Source organism: Mobula hypostoma, chromosome 13, assembly GCF_963921235.1.
Source record: "Mobula hypostoma chromosome 13, sMobHyp1.1, whole genome shotgun sequence".
Lineage (NCBI taxonomy): Eukaryota > Metazoa > Chordata > Chondrichthyes > Myliobatiformes > Myliobatidae > Mobula > Mobula hypostoma.
In genome coordinates, this window is record NC_086109.1 from 44,717,254 (window position 1) to 44,736,079 (window position 18,826).

General features: G+C 43.5%; 1 protein-coding gene across 3 annotated transcripts in view; it reads right to left on the reverse strand.

Annotated features, from left to right (window-relative positions):
• LOC134355559 (tetraspanin-18-like) overlaps positions 1-18,826 on the reverse strand; it is a 167,894-nt gene that overhangs the window by 99,554 nt on the left and 49,514 nt on the right. For 2 of the 3 annotated variants that reach the window (XM_063065596.1, XM_063065595.1), the window contains exon 2: positions 13,501-13,585. The exons of the other annotated variant lie outside the window; for it this stretch is intronic. In XM_063065596.1, coding sequence (XP_062921666.1) covers positions 13,501-13,546 — 46 coding nt within the window. In that variant the 5' untranslated portion in view covers positions 13,547-13,585. The remainder of the gene's footprint in view (positions 1-13,500; positions 13,586-18,826) is intronic. 3 annotated transcript variants of the gene reach the window in all.

Genomic DNA, 18,826 nt, shown 5'->3' on the forward strand with positions numbered 1-18,826 from the left:
TTCACCCAATCTACATGTAGATTGAAGTCACCCATTATAACTGCTGTTCCTTTATTGCACACATTTCTAATTTCCTGTTTAATACCATCTCCAACCTCACTACTACTGTTAGGTGGCCTGTACACAACTCCCACCAGCGACTTCTGCCCCTTAGTGTTACGCAGCTCTACCCATATCGATTCCACATCCTCCCAGCTAATGTCCTTCCTTTCTATTGCGTTAATCTCCTCTCTACCTCCTTTTCTTTCATGTCTATCCCTCCCGAATATTGAATATCCCTGAATGTTGAGCTCCCATCCTTGGTCACCCTGGAGCCATGTCTCTGTGATCTCAACTATATCATATTCATTAATAACAATCTGCACTTTTAATTCATCCACCTTGTTATGAATGCTCCTTGCATTGACACACAAAGCCTTCAGGCTTGCTTTTACAACACTCTTAGCCCTAATACAATTATGTTGAAAAGTGGCCCTTTTAGATTTTTGCCCTGGATTTGCCGGCCTGCCACTTTTACTTTTCACCTTACTACTTTTTGCTTCTACCCTCATTTTACACCCCTCTGTCGCTCTGCACTTGTTCCCATCCCCCTGTTGTGAACTAACCTCCTCTCTCCTCGTCCCTTTAATTTGATTCCCACCCCACAACCCATTCTAGTTTAAACTCACCTCAGTAGCCCTCGCAAATCTCCCTGCCAGGATATTTGTCCCCCTCGGATTCAAGTGTAACTGGTCCTTTTTGTACAGGTCGCACCCGTGCCAAAAGAGGTCCCAATGATCCAAAAACTTGAATCCCTGCCCCCTGCTCCAATCCCTCAGCCACGCATTTATCCTCCACCTCATTGCATTCCTACTCTCACTGTCATGTGGCACAGGCAGTAATCCCGAGATTACTACCTTTGCGGTCTTTTTTCTCAACTCCCTTCCTAACTCCCTATATTCTCCTTTCAGGACCTCTTCCCTTTTCCTACCTATGTCATTGGTACCTATATGTACCACGACGTCTGGCTCCTCACCCTCCCACTTCAGGATATCTTGGACACCATCAGAAATATCCCGGACCCTGGCACCAGGGAGGCAAACTACCATCCGGGACTCTGGACTGCGTCCACAGAATCGCCTATCTGACCCCCTTACTATCGAGTCCCCTATTACTACTGCCCTCCTCTTCCTTTCCCTACCCTTCTGAGCTACAGGGCCGGACTCTGTGCCGGAGGCACGGCTACTGTCGCTTCCCCCAGGTAAGCTGTCCCCCGCTACAGTACTCAAACAGGAGTACCTATTGTCAAGGGGCACAGCCACCGGGGTACTCTCTATTACCTGACTCTTCCCCTTCCCCCTCCTAACCGTGACCCACTGGTCTGCCTCCCGTGGCCCCAGTGTGACCACCTGCCTGCAACTCCTTTCTATCAACTCCTCTCTCTCCCTGATCAGACGAAGGTCATCGAGCTGCAGCTCCAGTTCCCTAACGCGGTCCCTTAGGAGCTGCATCTCAGCGCACCTGGTGCAGATGTGGACGTCCGGGAGGCTTGGAGACTCCAGGGCCTCCCACATCCGACACCGAGAACAACAAACTGCCCTCACACTCATACTGCCCCTCTCCTCAAATAACAACAAAAAATGAATGCCAAACCTTCCTCGCCTCACCCGTTTCCACCTAAGCCCGTTGAGCCGAAGCCCTTAAGCCTTCACTCTGCTCCCAGCTTACTCCGCAGCCCGCAAACTACGCTGCCGGCTGTATGAGGCTGTGTTCCTTTTAAATCTTCCGTGCTTCACTGCCCGACGTCACACGCCTGCGCAGTCCCACCTCTCTGAACGCCGATGGAAAAAAAACAAAAAATTCAAAAATGGCTTCCTCCGCACTCCCGCTCCAATTCTCAGACTTCCTTCTTCGAATTCAAGGATTCGGCAGCTAACCTCGATGAGTATGCCTCAGCTATCACGGACTTTATTTGGAAATGCACGGAGGACTGTGTGTCTCGCAAGACAATCCGGGTATTCCCTAACCAGAAACCTTGGATGAATTATGAGGTCAAGTCCCTTTTAAAGGCGAGAGCTGTGGCTTTTAGGTGCGGGGATACCAGTCGCTACACGGAATCCAGGCATGAACTCCGGAAAGCCATTAAGGGGGCCAGGAGGCAATATCGAGCCAAGTTGGAAGCCCAGGCTAACCAGAGGGATGCCAGTAGACTATGGCAGGGTCTAAATGAGATCACTGGGCACAAAGAAAAGGCTGGGAATATCAATAACTGTGGCTCTTCTCTTCCTGACGAACTTAACGTACTCTACGCAAGATTCGAACAGAAGAGGAGCGTCCCGCTCCCTCCGGATGAACCGGACCTGGTGTCATCGAGATTCATCATCACCGAGGAGGACGTTAGAAGGGCCTTCCTGAAGATAAATCCAAGGAAGGCAACGGGCCCAGATGGCGTCCCAGGATGGGTTCTCCGGGCCTGTGCAAGCGAGCTAGCTGGAGTGTTTGCTGACATCTTCAACTGCTCCTCGCTTCAGTCTAAGATCCCCTCGTGTTTTAAGAAGGCAACGATAATCCCAGTGCCGAAGAAGAGCAAGGTGGCATGCCTGAATGACTATCAACCTGTGGCTCTGACATCAATTGCTATGAAGTGCTTCGAGAGATTGGTTATGGCACACATCAACCACGGCCTACCGGTCAACCTCGACGCTTTGCAATTCGCCTACCGGAGCAACAGATCAACGGCAGATGCCATCTCTCTGGCCCTGCATTCCTCCTTAGAACACCTGGAGAATAAAGACACATACGTAGGGCTCCTTTTCATTGACTACAGCTCTGCCTTTAATACCATCATTCCAAATAAACTGATTCCTAAGCTCCGGAACCTGGGCCTTAGCACTCAGATCTGCAGCTGGATCTTCAACTTCCTCACAGACAGGACCCAGGCTGTAAAAATAGGGGACAAGCTCTCTTCTACATTTACTCTGAGCATCGGTGCCCCACAAGGCTGTGTACTCAGCCCCCCTGCTGTACTCACTGTACACCCATGATTGTGTAGCCAAGTTTCCATCAAACTCAATATATAAGTTTGCTGATGACACAACAATTGTAGGCCGTATCTCGGGCAATGATGAGTTTGAGTACAGAGAGGAAATTAAGAACCTGGTGGCATGGTGCGAAGACAATAACCTATCCCTCAACGTCAGCAAGATGAAGGAATTGGTTGTTGACTTCAGAAGGAGTAGCGGACCGCACGACCCAATTTACATCGGTGGTGCGCAAGTGGAACAGGTCAAAAGCTTTAAGTTCCTTGGGGCCAATATCACAAATGACCTGACTTGGTCCAACCAAGCAGAGTTCACTGCCAAGAAGGCCCACCAGCACCTTTACTTCCTGAGAAAACTAAAGAAATTTGGCCTGTCCCCTAAAACCCTCACTAATTTTTATAGATGCACCGTAGAAAGCATTCTTCTAGGGTACATCACAACCTGTTATGGAAGTTGTCCTGTTCAAGACCGTAAGAAGCTGCAGAAGATCGTGAACATGGCGCAGCACATCACACAAACCAATCTTCTATCCGTGAACTCACTTTACACCGCACACTGTCGGAGCAGTGCTGCCAGGATAATCAAGGACATGACCCACCCAGCCAACAAACTCTTCGTCCCTCTTCCCTCCGGGAGAAGGCTCAGGAGCTTGAAGACTCGTACGGCCAGATTTAGGAACAGCTTCTTTCCAACTGTGATAAGACTGCTGAACGGATCCTGACCCGGATCTGGGCCGTACCCTCCAAATATCCGGACCTGCCTCTCGGTTTTTTTGCACTACCTTACTTTCCATTTTTCTATTTTCTATTTATGATTTATAATTTAAATTTTTGATATTTATTGATTTTTACTATTTTTAATATTTAATATTTGTAATCCAGGGAGCAGGAAGTGCAGAATCAAATATCGCTGTGATGATTGTACATTCTAGAGTGAATTGTTTGGCGACAATAAAATATAAAGTATGACTACAGAAAGAGTGCAGAGGAGATTTACAAGAGTGTTGCCTGGATTGGAGAGTGTGCCTTATGAGAATAGGTTGAGTGAACTTGGCCTTTTCTCCTCAGAGCGATGGAGGATGAGAGGTGTATAAGATGATGAGAGGTGATATAAGATGATGAGAGGCATTGATCGTGTGGATAGCCAAAGGCTTTTTCCCAGGGCTGAAATTGCTAACACAAAGGAGCATCGTTTTAAGATGCTTGGAGGTAGATACCGAGGGGATGTCAGGGGTAAGTTTTTCACACAGGGAGTGGAGGGTGCATGGAATGCTCTGCCAGGGATGGTGGTGGAGGTGGATACAATAGGGTCTTTTAAGAGACTCTTAGACAGGTACATGGAACTTAGAAAACTAGAGGGCTATGCAGTAGGGAAATCCTAGGCAGTTTCTAGAGTAGGTTACATGGTTGGCACAACACTGTGGGCTGAAGGGCCTGTAATGTGCTGTTGATTTCTATGATTCTATGTTCCAAGTTCTATTGATCTGTTGTCTACGCACGTATATTGATCTCTCTCTCACTGCAATGTGAATACACCAGTTAAAGCCATCTCCCACATGTGTAGTTTTATTTTAATTGATGCATAGTTGCATAGACACAACAAATTGGCAATGAGTACGAACCTGAATGTTAGAGAATCTCACCAACTGCACCAACAGTTACAGTACGATTACAGGACAAGACAGTGAGACAGGAAAGAGTTAAGCAGTACGGAGGAGACCATCACGGACGCTAACAAAGGGATGAGTGAGTAACTGCATAGAACACAGTGAACGGCGCACAACTAGTAAAATTAAAGTGAAAGTAACATGGCGATAGCTTCAGTCAGGAAAGTTGATGAATTTGATAGTACTAATGAAGGTTGGGAGTTGTATATGGGGGGGGGGGTTGAACTGTATTCTAAGGCAAATGACATGGATGAAAAAAAGGTATCCACATTACTTAGGTTAATGGGTGCTAAAACGTAGAGACTCTTACACAACATAGGAACTCCTGAAAAGCCAGTAAGCAAGATGTTCGAACGAAATTGTTGCCACTTTACAAAATCACTTCAGCCCTAAACTGTTGGCAATTGCTGAAAGATTTAGATTTCACAAGAGGAGCTAGTCAAAGGATGAAAGCATTTCTGAATACATTGCAGAACTGCACAAACTTTCTAAGCACTGTGACTTTAGAGATGGACTCTCTGATACATTAAGGAACAGACTTGTATGTGGCATTCATAATCAAAGCACTCAAAAGAGGCCTAACCTTAGAACAGGCAATAATCATTGCAATATCGTTAGAAACTGCAGCAAACAATGCAGCAGAACTATAGAAAAAGAGTTTAGAATTGAAATGCACTAAATGTTCCTGGATGGTGCAAAAAAAACAAAAATGTTATCAAAGTGGAAAATCCTTCCATTGACTGTTGGTTCAAAGAAAAACTTTGCAGAAAGTGTCACAAAGTCACATAGAGTGTGCAAGGCAGACAAAAAGCACAAAGAGAAAAACAATACCTAGTGAAAAGTTTCAAATACAAAACTAAGCAAATACATAAAGTGCCTGAATGTGAAATGGAATCAGACAACACAGAGTCTGATAAAGGTGAGCTGTCATACCTACAACTGCATAGTATTACTGAAGCAAGTCACAAAATCATCTGGATCACAATATATGTGTCTGGTGTAAAACTAAAAATGGAGCTGGATACAGGGTCAGATTTCTCTATAATTTCAAAGTTTGATGACAACAGACGGTTTTTTAAGCTACCATTAGAGAAGATCTCGATGATGCTAAAGACCTACACAGACAAAAAGGTGATTCCCAAAGGCAACATGGAAGTGAAAGTGATCTAAGGAGGCCAAGCATGGCAGTTAGAGCTTTATGAATTGAAAAGTGGGGGCCAGCACATTCTGGATGTGAAAAATCCAACTAGATTGGAAGGGTACTGATAAACTCAAAGGCACGAAGGCCAGAATTGAACTGGATGAAGAAGCAACACTAAGATTCCATAAGGTGTATCCAGTGCCTTATGCACTACATCCTAAAGTGGATGCTGTAATTCAGAGCTTGGAGGCATCAAGAATTCTCTGCAGGGTTGAGTGGAGCGATTGGGCCATGCCCATTGTCATGGTGATCAAGAAAGGGAAGGCCAGAGCCATTCGCATATGTGGGGATTTCGAAGTGAGCATCAACCCAGTGTTGTGTACTGTGCAGTATCCCCTGCCACGAATAGAAGACATTTTTGCATCTTTGGCGGATGGGGAAAGGTTTTCAAGAAATGAATTGTCACAAGCCTATTTGCAAATGGAGATGGAGGAGTCAAGCAGGAAGTTCCTCATAATCAACACTCACAAAGGACTGTTCCAGTATAATCATCTTGTCTTTGGTGTCACATCAGCCCCAGATTGGCAAAGAGCAATGGAACAAGTGCTCCAAGATATCCTAGGAACACAATGTTACCTTGATGGCATCATCATGACTGGCAAGAGTGATAAATAAAGAGCACCTCCAGGACCTTGGTAAAGTGCTTACCAGGCTGAGTGAGTATGGTCTGCACACAAAGAGAGAGAAATGTGAGTATTTTTAAAGAATGAAATCTCATATTGTGGACATGTCATTGACAAGCAGGGCTTACATAAGTCACAAGAGAAGATTGAAGCAGTGTTACAGGCACCCAAACTGGAAAATATGTCACAACTCAGGTCACACTTGGGCCTTGTAAACTATTACCACCAGTTTCTCCCAAACATTGCTACAGTACTGCACCCATTGAACACACTGTTACAGGCAGGAGCAAAGAGGGAACGGTCAGGAAGATGTGAAAGAGCATTCAAGGAAACAAAGAGGACTAATAAGATCAGGTGAATTGCTCACCCATTGTGTTCCACCTCTGCCCATCAGACTGGTATGCTATGTTTCCTCTATGGGTTTAGGAGCTATTTTGTCACAAACTATGAAAGATGGATCTGAGCATGATTGCATTTGCATCAAGATCACTGGTGACCGCAGAGCGCAACTACACACACATCGACCAAGAAACCCTTAGTCTAGTATGGGGAATAAAGAAGTTCCACCACTACTTCTATGGATAAAGGTTTATTCTAGTGACAGATCACCAGCCCCTTGTGTCTATTTTCAATCCCAGGAAGGAAATTCCAGTGACATCTTGACCCAGTTGCAATGTTGGGCACTGTTCTTAAGAGCCACTCTTATGACATAGAGTTTAAGGGTACCAAACAACACAGTAATGCTTCCATGGCTTATCATGTCTTCCACTGTTGGCAATCAAAGAAGAAAAGTCTTCATTCTGTGACCCAGGAGAAGTGTCCCACTCCACATTGGTGGACCAGTTGCTGGTAACAAATTCCGAAATACAAAGGGAAACAAGGAACGACCTGCCATTGTCAAAGGTCTGTGACATCACCACGCAAGGTGGACAGCTCACAGTAACCTTATGTTTCCAGAGTTCTCAGTGAGACAAGACCAAGTATGTCAAAGAACGCTGGTGTGTGGATCTTGTGTTGTGGTTCCCTCTCAACTGTGCACCAGAGTGTTAGGGAACCTGCATGAAGGACACCTGGGTACAGTCAAGATGAAGAGTCTCACATGGAGCTACGTGTGGTGGCCGAGCATAGATAAACAGCTTGAAAAATTGGCCAAAAGCTGTTTGGGATGCCAAAAGGATCCAAATGCACCCCCAGAGGAACTGTTACACCCATGGGAGTAGACGTCTTCACCATGGCAAAGAGCACATATTAACTTTGCTGAGCCGTTCATGAACTCCACGTTTCCGATTGCTGTGGACGCTCGTTCGAAGTGGCCTGAGGTCATGCAAATAAAGACAACCACCTCAGCAAAGACTGTCTCTGCTTTGACTAGCTTCATCATAAACAGCTTACCAGAACAAACTCTGAGTGACAACGGACCACAATACATGCCAGAAGTATTTCGACTGTTCATGAGGAAAAATAGCATCAGACATTTCAAGTCAGCTCCTCACCACCCAGTAACAAATAGATTAGCTGAAAGGTGTATCCAACATCTTCAAGAAGTCCATTAAAGCTGTGGAGATTTTGCTACAGCACAAGGTGGACAATTTCCTTTTTGTGTATTGGAACTCTGTTCGTGCAACAACAGATGAAACAGCTGTTCATGAGCAGAATTCTGAGATCTCGCATAGACCTCCTGAAGTCAAATCTACGAAGGGAAGTGCAGAATAAACAGTTCAGCTAATTGCCAAGTTAAGTAGCAAGAAGCTTCGAGACTGGACAGGAAGTCCTAGCTCTAATTACCAAGAAGAGAAGTGGACACCTGGTAGGATAGCTACAAGAACTGGACCACTGATGTATATGGTAGATGTTGGAGATCAGATATAGAGATGTCATGTGGACCAGATACTGAATGCTCAACTGAAGAACACACTTGAGTTGACTGTATCCAACAAGACGGACACATTACAGTCACCGGACTTACCTCTCAGTGAGGATAATGTCACTGACAGCAACATGACACTGGAAACCGAGAACATTGTCTTTGACCCGACACCTGCCAAACCTGATGCCACTCCACAGATCGAGAAGCGCTACAAGAACGTTGTTTTTGACAAGACACTTGCCAAACCTGATGGTGCTCCACAAGTCCAGAGGTGCTGTCCTGAAAGAAACAGGGCGCCACCCAAAAGACTGAATCTTTAGTACAGTGAAGTTAGTTATGGACCGTTATTGAGAAAGCATGTTTATTTGAATATGTTTTGTGAAAGGGAAATTGAATATTTTGTACATATGCAGTTTTATGTTACATTAATCAAAAGGGGGAGGAAGTGTAATGTATGGATTTATTTATTTTAGAGCAATGACTCCCCTTAGCGCTATGTGTGGACTGATAACTTTGCACATTGATCTGTTCTCTACACATGCTTAACGATCTCTCTATCTCTCACTTCAATGTGAATACACTATTTAAAGCCATCTCCTGCGTGCATGCTTGTACTTAATTGAAATGTAGTTGCACAGACACAAGAGATACAAAGAAAAACCATAGAACCAATGAAAAACTACACACAAAGACAGAGAAACAACCAGTGTGCAAAAGGTGACGAATTGTGCAAATACAAAAATAAAAACAAAATAATAATAATAATAAGTAAATAATGAATAATAGTGAGAACCTGAGTTGTAGACTCCATGACTAGATAGCTACTGGACACCAGGAGAGTCGAGGAAGATGGTATTGCCAGGCAAATTCAGCAGCTAAGAAGGCTCCAACATCCATGGTCTGGACATTCTGCGTAAGCCTCCTGCCGGGCAATTAATGTAAAAATCGGAGAACAGTCACTGATATCAACGTATGAACTACCAAATGAGCACATCCAGAAGTAATAGGATTGTCAGTGGAGACTCCAATAGTGTAATTGAAGGAACCACATTATTGATGAAGATGAAGAATTAAGAATCTGATTTATTGGCAGGTATATTGTCACTAATATGTTACTAAATGTGCTGTTTTATGGCAGCAATACAGTGGAAGCATAATAAATTGTTATGTTACAATAAAAATAAATAAATGATGCAGAAGAAGAATAGTAAGGTTGTGGTCACGAGATCGTCACCCACTCAGAAAGCTGATGGCAGAGGGGAAGAAGCTGTTCCTAAAATGCTGAGTTTGGGTCTTCAGGAGTATGGTAGTAATGAAAAGAGGGCATATCCTGGGTGGATCCTTAATTAAGGATGCTGCCTTCTTGAGTCACCACGTTTGAAGGTCTTCATGATGCTGGGGAGGCTTGTGCCTGTGATGATAGTGGCTGATGCTACAACCCTCTGAGGCTGAATGTAATTCCATGCATTAACACATCCCTACCAGACAGTGATGCAACCAGTCAGAATGCTCGCAATAGTGCACCTATTCACCTGGATCTTTGTTGACATACCAAATCTCCTCAAACTCCTAATGACATATAGTCGCTGATTGCCTTCATTGTGACTGCATTAGTATGTGGGCCCAGAGTAGATTCTCTGTGATGTTGTCACAGGAACTTGAAGCTGTTCACCCTTTCCACTGTTGACCCCTCAATAAGGATTGGTGTGTGTTCTCCCTACATCCCTATCAATTCCCTGATCTGCCGATGCTGTGCGCAAGGCTGTTCTTGCACCACCAATCTATCTCACTCCGGTATGCCTACTCATCACCAGCTGACATTGTGCCAACAACATTGGCAAATTTATAGATGGCACTTGAGCTATGCTAGGCACCCAGTCATGACTGCAGAGTGGTAGAATTGGTAGAAACTTGAGTGAGAACAATCAGGTAAGCCTAATTTGTTACTTCAAATCTCCCAAGTTCATCCACATTGGACATTAGAAATGAGGGTACAATTCTGAAGGGATCTTTGTCAGCATTAAACTGCAAAGTGCTCATGGGTCCAATCCCATGTTCTTACTACCTGCATAGTTCCATCCTATTACACACAACAGGTCCAAAGAAGTCTCAATTTCAAGAAGGTAAGTTGGCATAATTTCACAATGTACATTGACATATCAGCGATAGACATCCAACCTTACCCAACAATCTAGGAATAAACAGTTTGTAAACATGGGAAAAAAATTCCGCAAAGCCATGGAACAAACTGCAGAAGGGAACACACTCAGAGCAGACACCATTCACAAATAAAACTGATCTTCTTGCAAGATTATTTCAAAGGGAGAAGAACTTGCTGCTGGGCTGACAGAAGGAGATTTTATGGGAGAAACTAATGCAAAATACAAACAAGATACACATCTGCAAGAAAGTTTGGTTAGTTATTAAAAACAAAGCAATAAACCACAGAGAGCATAGCCACATTGCCAGGTGGCAGACCAACTGCTTAAAAATGGCAAAACTCCAAACAAGCAGCAGAAAAGGGAGCTGCAAAGGGACATACAAGAACGAGGAAACAGTTTTATTGACCACTTCACAGGGGAGCGAGCCATCAACAACTCCAAGATTGGAATAACGGATGCGGTCCAAGATTTGAAGAAAAATACATGCCATCGTATTTTGAAGTGAGGTAAGCATCCCTCAGATCCTTTAGTTATTTTCATTGCTTTGCCTTCTTTACAAATGTTAAGACTACACCATCCCGATTCTGATTTTACCCATTCCAAGAAGTTAACTCAACCCTGAGCATGCTGGTTTTCAACCATGCAAGTCACGGGTTGTCCTAATGGTAAACTCTACTCAATATATTGAAGTAAGCTTTGAGGAAAATACAGCATCACTGACATTACTTTTATTGGTCTCTCAATAACACTTAGTCATCAAATCTTGCTTCAAAACTCTACAAAATGATGAGGGACCATCAGTAGAAATGCAAGTCCAGTAATCTATAAAACAACCTCCATCACATCAAACAAGCTCAAGTTGAAGTTTATTTTCGTTCACACGTGTACTTCCAAATGAAACAATGTTCCTCCGGACCAAAGCGCACCACACAGTACCTATAGCTCACACACAAAGTAATATTACCACAGGTAAATTAGCAAATAATAATATGGAGGAAAATGCTGTTGCTTGTACTTGTAAGACAACAATTTCCACCAACATTGCCATCACTCTGCCGTACCTGCATCCCTAATGCCCAGCACATGTCTCAGCACCCCTGCTTACTAATGTTTACACAACTGACAAACTAATCTTCCACCAATTGTCTAGCAGCAGAACTGTAGGAAGAGGAATTAGTGCAGCTCAAGCACATCAGTTAGGTAAACAATGATGTTAATTAACTTCTACCAAAGTATAACAGCCTAGGCTCCCCCTACAGTATATGATTGTGAAGTGAATACTGTAATAAGAAAAGCATCAAGTGGAACAGTGCCCATATCAGTCACTGTCTGAACCCAGTTGAGCTCGGAGTAACCACAGACCTTACTCACTAAAAGCGAAGAGATGGTGCTTCCTCTTGGGGTGGAGAAGAAATAGTCCTGCTGCAATATCCCACTGTAGGCAAGGTAGCCACTCAAGAGCAGACATGGTGAAGTGGGACTAGACTACAAGACTCCAGATCTACGGTGGTGCTGAGAGACAGACTATGCAGCATCTTTTGGGATGCACTCTCCTCGGGAATCGGCCAAGTTCATTTCAAGAGCCCAGCTGGTGAGCGTTTTTCTGAACCCATCAGTAGAAGGAACTATGACTTTGGTGGATAGACACAAGAGGACGGAAAAAGGGATTTGCAAATCAAATGGAAAGGTAGAGTTGAGGCAAACCAATCAGGAGCCACTTGTCGTACTCCAAAGAAAATTGAAGAATGGTAAGAACACAACACTCAGTCCTTCATGTCCGTGTCAGCCCTCTGGTCAAACAACCTAATCTCATCCTTTTTTCCTTGAGCCCTGTAATGTCTTTTCTTCAGACTAATCCATTATAAAAGCAATACAACAAACCAATGTTTTATTAATGTTCAGGGCAGCTCCCTCACTTTTATACTCCATGCTTCTACTGTTGATGTGTCTCAAGACTTCATGTGTTGTTTTTAACCATTTTATCAAGCTGTCTTACTTTCTTCAAGAAATATCTTCCTGTTAACTAATTATTTGATCAAAGTTGATCTTCAATTGATCCCGTTGTAGTTACTGTTCTAGAGATTTGCCGAATATGCCCGCAGGAAAATGAATCTCACAGTTGTATGTGAGTTACATATACTGTATGTGCTTTGATAATAACATTTACTTTGAACTTTCACAACACTCTAGTCTAGTGGATCACAGGTGCACAATAGAACATTGTTCCTAATTTACAAATAAGTCATCAAAAGACCACAGCAAAAAAAACCCTCACACTGCCATGGAGAAAGCTGGTCTCATAACATCAGACCTGGAAGGCTTTTGTGAAGACACGGAAGTTCAGAGTTGGGAGGCCTTTTGTATTTTTAGCACCACTACCTCTTCTTCTGACATTCAGAAACATTGATGCAGAAAGTAATTTAAAGGATAAATTATCACTGGCACTTCGGAAGAAAAACATGTAAAGAAGACTATTAGAAAAGGGACCCCATATTGATTGATAAAGGTGTATGGTAGGTAATGATAATCAAGTGAACAGAGAAAGAAAGAACACCATGAACAGGTAATAAAACTAACACTGGGAAACACTCAGCAAATGAGAAGATATTTCATCCCATCATTGCACATTCTACCAATCTACACTATCTAATTTGATTTCATTTAAAGCATTCTGGATTTCCTTTCCTACCCTTTCAGAGCAGGGCAACACACACAAAATGCTGGAGGAAGTCAGTAGGCCAAGCAACATTTGTGGAAAAAAGAGTCTTGGCCGGAAGTGTCGACTGTACTTTTTTCTCACTTTTTGCTGCCTGGCCTGCTGAGTTTCTGCAGCATTTTGTGTGTGTTTCTTTGGATTTCCAGCATCTGCAGATTTTCTCTTGTTTGTGCTTTCAGAGCAGGGCTTGTTTGGTGCTCCTAGCAACCCACCTATCTATTCCTCCCAAATGGCTCAAAGCTTACCATCAAGGAGTGGATAGCCCTGGGAGAGGAAATTGTTGCAAAGCATGAGCTGACTTTATGATGACCATGGGAGCTTTGCTGCTGACTGCAAGACAATAATACAAAGTAAAGTTAGTATCTTCTTTTATCACTTCTGCTTAAATTAAGTTTGCACAGCAAAAGCATGCATGTCCACTCATTTGCAGAAACAGAGCTCCACTTATCACCATTAGAATCCTAGTCAAATCTTAATGGTAAGCAAACACTGAGGAGAAGGACAACAATCTTTGCCAATGTAAATATTGCTAAGAATATTAATAACAAATATTAGGAACAGCCCAAGGAGGAGAAGTAGACAGATCCAACTACAACATCACAACTGCTAAAAGACCTTTGGATGGGTATCTGCATAGGAAAGGCATAAGGGGATGCAGGCCTAATGCGGACAAGTGGGATTAGCATAGATGGGCATTATGGTTGATGTGAACAAGGTGGGCCAAAAGGAGCCATTTCTGTGCAGCACGTTTCTGTGGTTCTACTTTATGATAGTAACAGGGCAAAATTCAACCCGGGTGGTGGCACCAAGCCATATGACCGTGAACAGACAATAAAAACAGAGATACTGGAAATATTCAGTGTCTGTGTAAACAGAAGATAGAATTAACATTTTTTCACATGGGAAAAGAGAAAACTAATTGGCTTAAAATTGCAGAGAAGGGAAGGATCAAACAGAGGAGAGATCTCTCTCCTTCTGCAACTTCTGTCTTCTCCAGTTCTGGTGGAGAGTCTTCAGAACAAAAAGTTAACTCTACAAGTATTGCCTGGCCTACTGACTATTTCCAGCTTTTTCTGTTTTTATTTCAGATTTCCAGTATCTGCAGTTTCCTTTGGTTTTCCTTGATTGTAAACTGACAATCTATTCTACACAGCAGGCAACTATTTCCATGGTAACCATGGAAAAGAAAATCATGTGGAGATTAAAACAGGGAAGCAATTCACGATTACCTCCTTGTACAATTGGCCAAGATGAACCTTAAGCCTCAGTTCGTTAAAATTCCTATGCAGTTAATTAGAGGGCTTACGAACCTTATAGATCAGAATCAAGTTTAATATCACTGGCATATGTCGTGAAAGTTGTTAGCTTAGCGCCAGCGATACAATGCAATACATAATAAATAAAGAATATATAAATCAGTAAATCAATTACTGTAACTATATATACGTATATTAAATAGTTAAATTTAAAACAGTGCAAAAACAGAAATAATAAAAGTGAGGTAGTGTTCATGGGTTCAATGTCCATTTAGGAATCGGATGGCAGAGGGGAAGAAGTTGTCCCTGAATTGCTGAGTGTGTGCCTTCAGGCCTCGGTACCTCCTTCTTGACGGTAACAATGAGAAGAGGGCATGTCCGGGGTAATGGAGGCATTTTAATACTGGTCGCTGACTTTCTGAGGCACTGCTCAGAACCTGCTATTATCTGAATAGTATATTATTAGGTGGTAACCCAATCACAAACAAGAGAAAATCTGCAGATGCTGGACATCCAAGCAGCACACGCAAAGTGCTGGAGGAACTCAGCAGGCCAGGCAACATCAATGGAAAAGAGTACAGTCGACATTTCGGGCCAAGACTCTTCGGCAGGACTGGAAGAAAAAAGCTGTGGAGTAGATTTAAAAGGTGGAAGCACAAGGTGATAGTGAAACCTGAAGCGGGAGAGATGAAGTAAAGAGCAGGGAAGTTAACTGATGAAAGAGATACAGTGCTGAAGAAGGGGGAGTCTGATAGCAGAGGACAGAAGACCATAGAAGAAAGAAAAGGGGGAAAAGCACCAAATGGAGGTGATGGGTGGGCAAGGAGATACGGTGAGAGAGGGAAAAGGGGATGGGGAAATGGTGAAGGAGTACCCAGTGGCCACCCATTTTAATTGCACTTCGCACTCCTAGTCCAATATGTCTATCCATGGCCTCCTCAACTGTCGTGATGAGGCCACACTCAGGCTGGAGGAACAACAGTTTATTTTCCACCTGGGTTGCCTCCTACCTGATGGCATGAACATGGATTTCTCGAACCTCCAGTAATGTTTCCACACCCCTGCCCCCACCGCTGCTCTTTCGCCATTCCACATCGCCTTTTCCCTCTCTCAGCTTATCTCCTTGCCCGCCCATCGCCTCCTCTGGTGCTCCTCCCTCCCTCTTCTTACTTCCATGGCCTTCTGTCCTCATCTATCAGAATCCCCCTTCTCCAGCCCTGGATTTCTTTCTGAAGGGTGTCGGCTTGAAACTTCGACTCTTTTCCATAGATGCTGCCTGGCCTGCTGAGTTCCTCCAGCATTTTGTGTGTGTTATTAGGTGGTAAATTACCTAGTGCTCTGATATCATTACCAAAAGGTAACACTTTAAAGGAGCTGCTATATATTACGATATACTGGATGAAGAACACAGAAATTTAAGTAATCACAGAATTCTTTATTTGCTTAACTATGTTATTATATTGGTTGTAATTAGCATTCAGGCTAGTTTAAATAAGAAATAAGAATCATAATCAGAAATTAGTTCGCTTCTTGATCCTGCTTTACCACTTAAAAAGGTTATAGCTGATCTAAACCTGGTCTCAGCACCTCTTTGCTATTCTCTCCCTACACCCCCTCACTCCCTTGTAGATTTAGTATCTGTCAGTCTTTGTTTTCAGTAAATTCAGTGACTCTCTCCACAGATCCCTATGGGTAGAGAATTTCAAAGATTCCCATTAAGATTCTGATGGAGATTATCAGTATGGATGCTGAGAAGATGTTTTTCCTGGTGGAGCTAGTAAGAAGGCATAATTTTTTGAACAAGAGGTGATCAATTTAAGATGGAAATATGAAAAAATTCCTGATTCAGAAATTATATCTCTTACTTTTAGATACCTCCAGAAGGAAATCATCTTTCCCGTGTCCATCCTAACAACCTCTCAGACTTCCATATTTCACTAACATCACCTCTCACTCTTCTCGAAGATCATCCCAGAACCAGTGTTTATTTCTTTCATTATTAGACATTTAACCGATGATGTTGTCTAGGAGACAGTGGAATCGTTTACAGCGACACAATACAATGAGCTTACATTGTTATGCAATGCATTTAGCACTATTGATGAGGATGAGTCCACTGCCTTATTTGGCTGTATAATTGTGCTTGGATGAGTGACAATTAAACTTGAACCTGAACCTGAATTTCCAGGAGCATGATAGTGAATGCCTGTGCCTTTGCTGTTACCAGAGCAACAAAGGTGATAAACAATGTCACAGTGCCACCTAATTGGCAACACAAAAAGCAAACGTGAATTCCAATTCCACAAGACCAGAGACCATAAGGACGAGGAGAGGCTATTTGACCCTTTGAGCTTTCTCTGCCATTTCATCATGACTGATTTACTTTTCCTCTCAATCCCATCCTCCTGCCTTCTCCACGTAACCTTTGATGCCTTTACTGATCAAAAATATATTAACCCCTGCTTTAAATATACCCAATGACCTCAATGGCACATCCATCGTTGGCAATGAATTCCATGGATTTCCCACCCTCTGGCTAAAGAAACACCCCCTCATCTTGTTCCAAAGAGATGTCCTTCTATTCTGAGGCTGAGCCCTCTGGTCCTATGCCCTCCCACTATTGGAAACATCCTCTCCATATCTACTCTATCTAGGCCTTCCAATATCCAATAGATTTCAATGAGACCTCCTCCCTTTTCTTCTATACCCCAGTGAAAATGGGTCCGGAGCCACCAAACATTCCTCATAGATTTACCCTTTCATTGCCATAATCATTCACATGAACCTCCTCTGGACACACTCCATTGTCAGCCTATTCTTTCTTAGAAATGAGGACTAAGTCTGCTCACAATGCTGTCTGGCCATTGCCTTATAATGCCTCAGCATTATACATCCTTGCTCTTATATTCTCCTGAAATTAACGCTACCATTGCATTTACCTTCCTTACTATTGACTCAACCTGCAAGTTAACCATTAGAGAATCCTCCACTAGGATTCCAATATCCTTTTCACCTCTGACTTCTGAATTCACTCTCCATTTAGAAAATATCCTATGCCTTATTCCTTCTAATCTGTCCAAATCCTTCTGCAGATATCCTGCTTTCTCAATGCTACCAGCCTTGTCATCTATCTTGGTGTCATCCACAAACTTGGGTACAAAGCTATCAATTCTGTCATGCAGATCCTTAACATTTAACGTGAAGAGTAGTGTACCCAACACCATTCCCTGTGGAACACCACTAGTCATCAACAGAAAAGGCCCCCTTTTATTTTCACTCTTTGCCTCCTACCTGTCAGCCTGTCTTCGATCCATGCTAGATTCTTTCCTGCAGTACCATGGGCTTCTATTTTGTTTAGCAGCCTCATGTGTGGCTCTTGTCAAATGCCTTCTGTAAATCCAACTAAACATCCTCCACTGACTCTCCTTTTTCTGACCTGCTTGTTATTTCCTTAAAGAATTCCAATAGATTTGTCAGGCAAGCTTTTCCCCTTAAGGAAACCATGTTGACTTCACCCTATTTTATCATGTGTCTTCAAGTACCCTGAGACCTCATCCTTAGTAATGGATCTAACATCTTCCCAACAATTGAAGTCTGGAATACTAGCAACACACATCAAAGTTGCTGGTGAACGCAGCAGGCCAAGCAGCATCAGTAGGAAGAGGTGCAGTCGACGTTTCAGGCCGAGACCCTTCGTCAGGACTAACTGAAGGAAGAGTGAGTAAGGGATTTGAAAGTTGGAGGGGGAGGGGGAGATCCAAAATGATAGGAGAAGACAGGAGGGGGAGGGATAGAGCCAAGAGCTGGACAGGTGATAGGCAAAAGGGGATACGAGAGGGTCATGGGACAGGAGGTCCGGGAAGAAAGACAAGGGGGGGGGGACCCAGAGGATGGGCAAGAGGTATATTCAGAGGGACAGAGGGAGAAAAAGGAGAGTGAGAGAAAGAATGTGTGCATAAAAATAAGTAACAGATGGTGTACGAGGGGGAGGTGGGGCCTAGCGGAATTTAGGGAAGTCAATGTTCATGCCATCAGGTTGGAGGCTACCCAGACGGAATATAAGGTGTTGTTCCTCCAACCTGAGTGTGTCTTCATCTTTACAGTAGAGGAGGCCGTGGATAGACATGTCAGAATGGGAATGGGATGTGGAATTAAAATATGTGGCCACTGGGAGATCCTGCTTTCTCTGGCGGACAGAGCGTAGATGTTCAGCAAAGCGGTCTCCCAGTCTGCGTTGGGTCTCACCAATATATAAAAGGCCACATCGGGAGCACCGGACGCAGTATATCACCCCAGTCGACTCACAGGTGAAGTG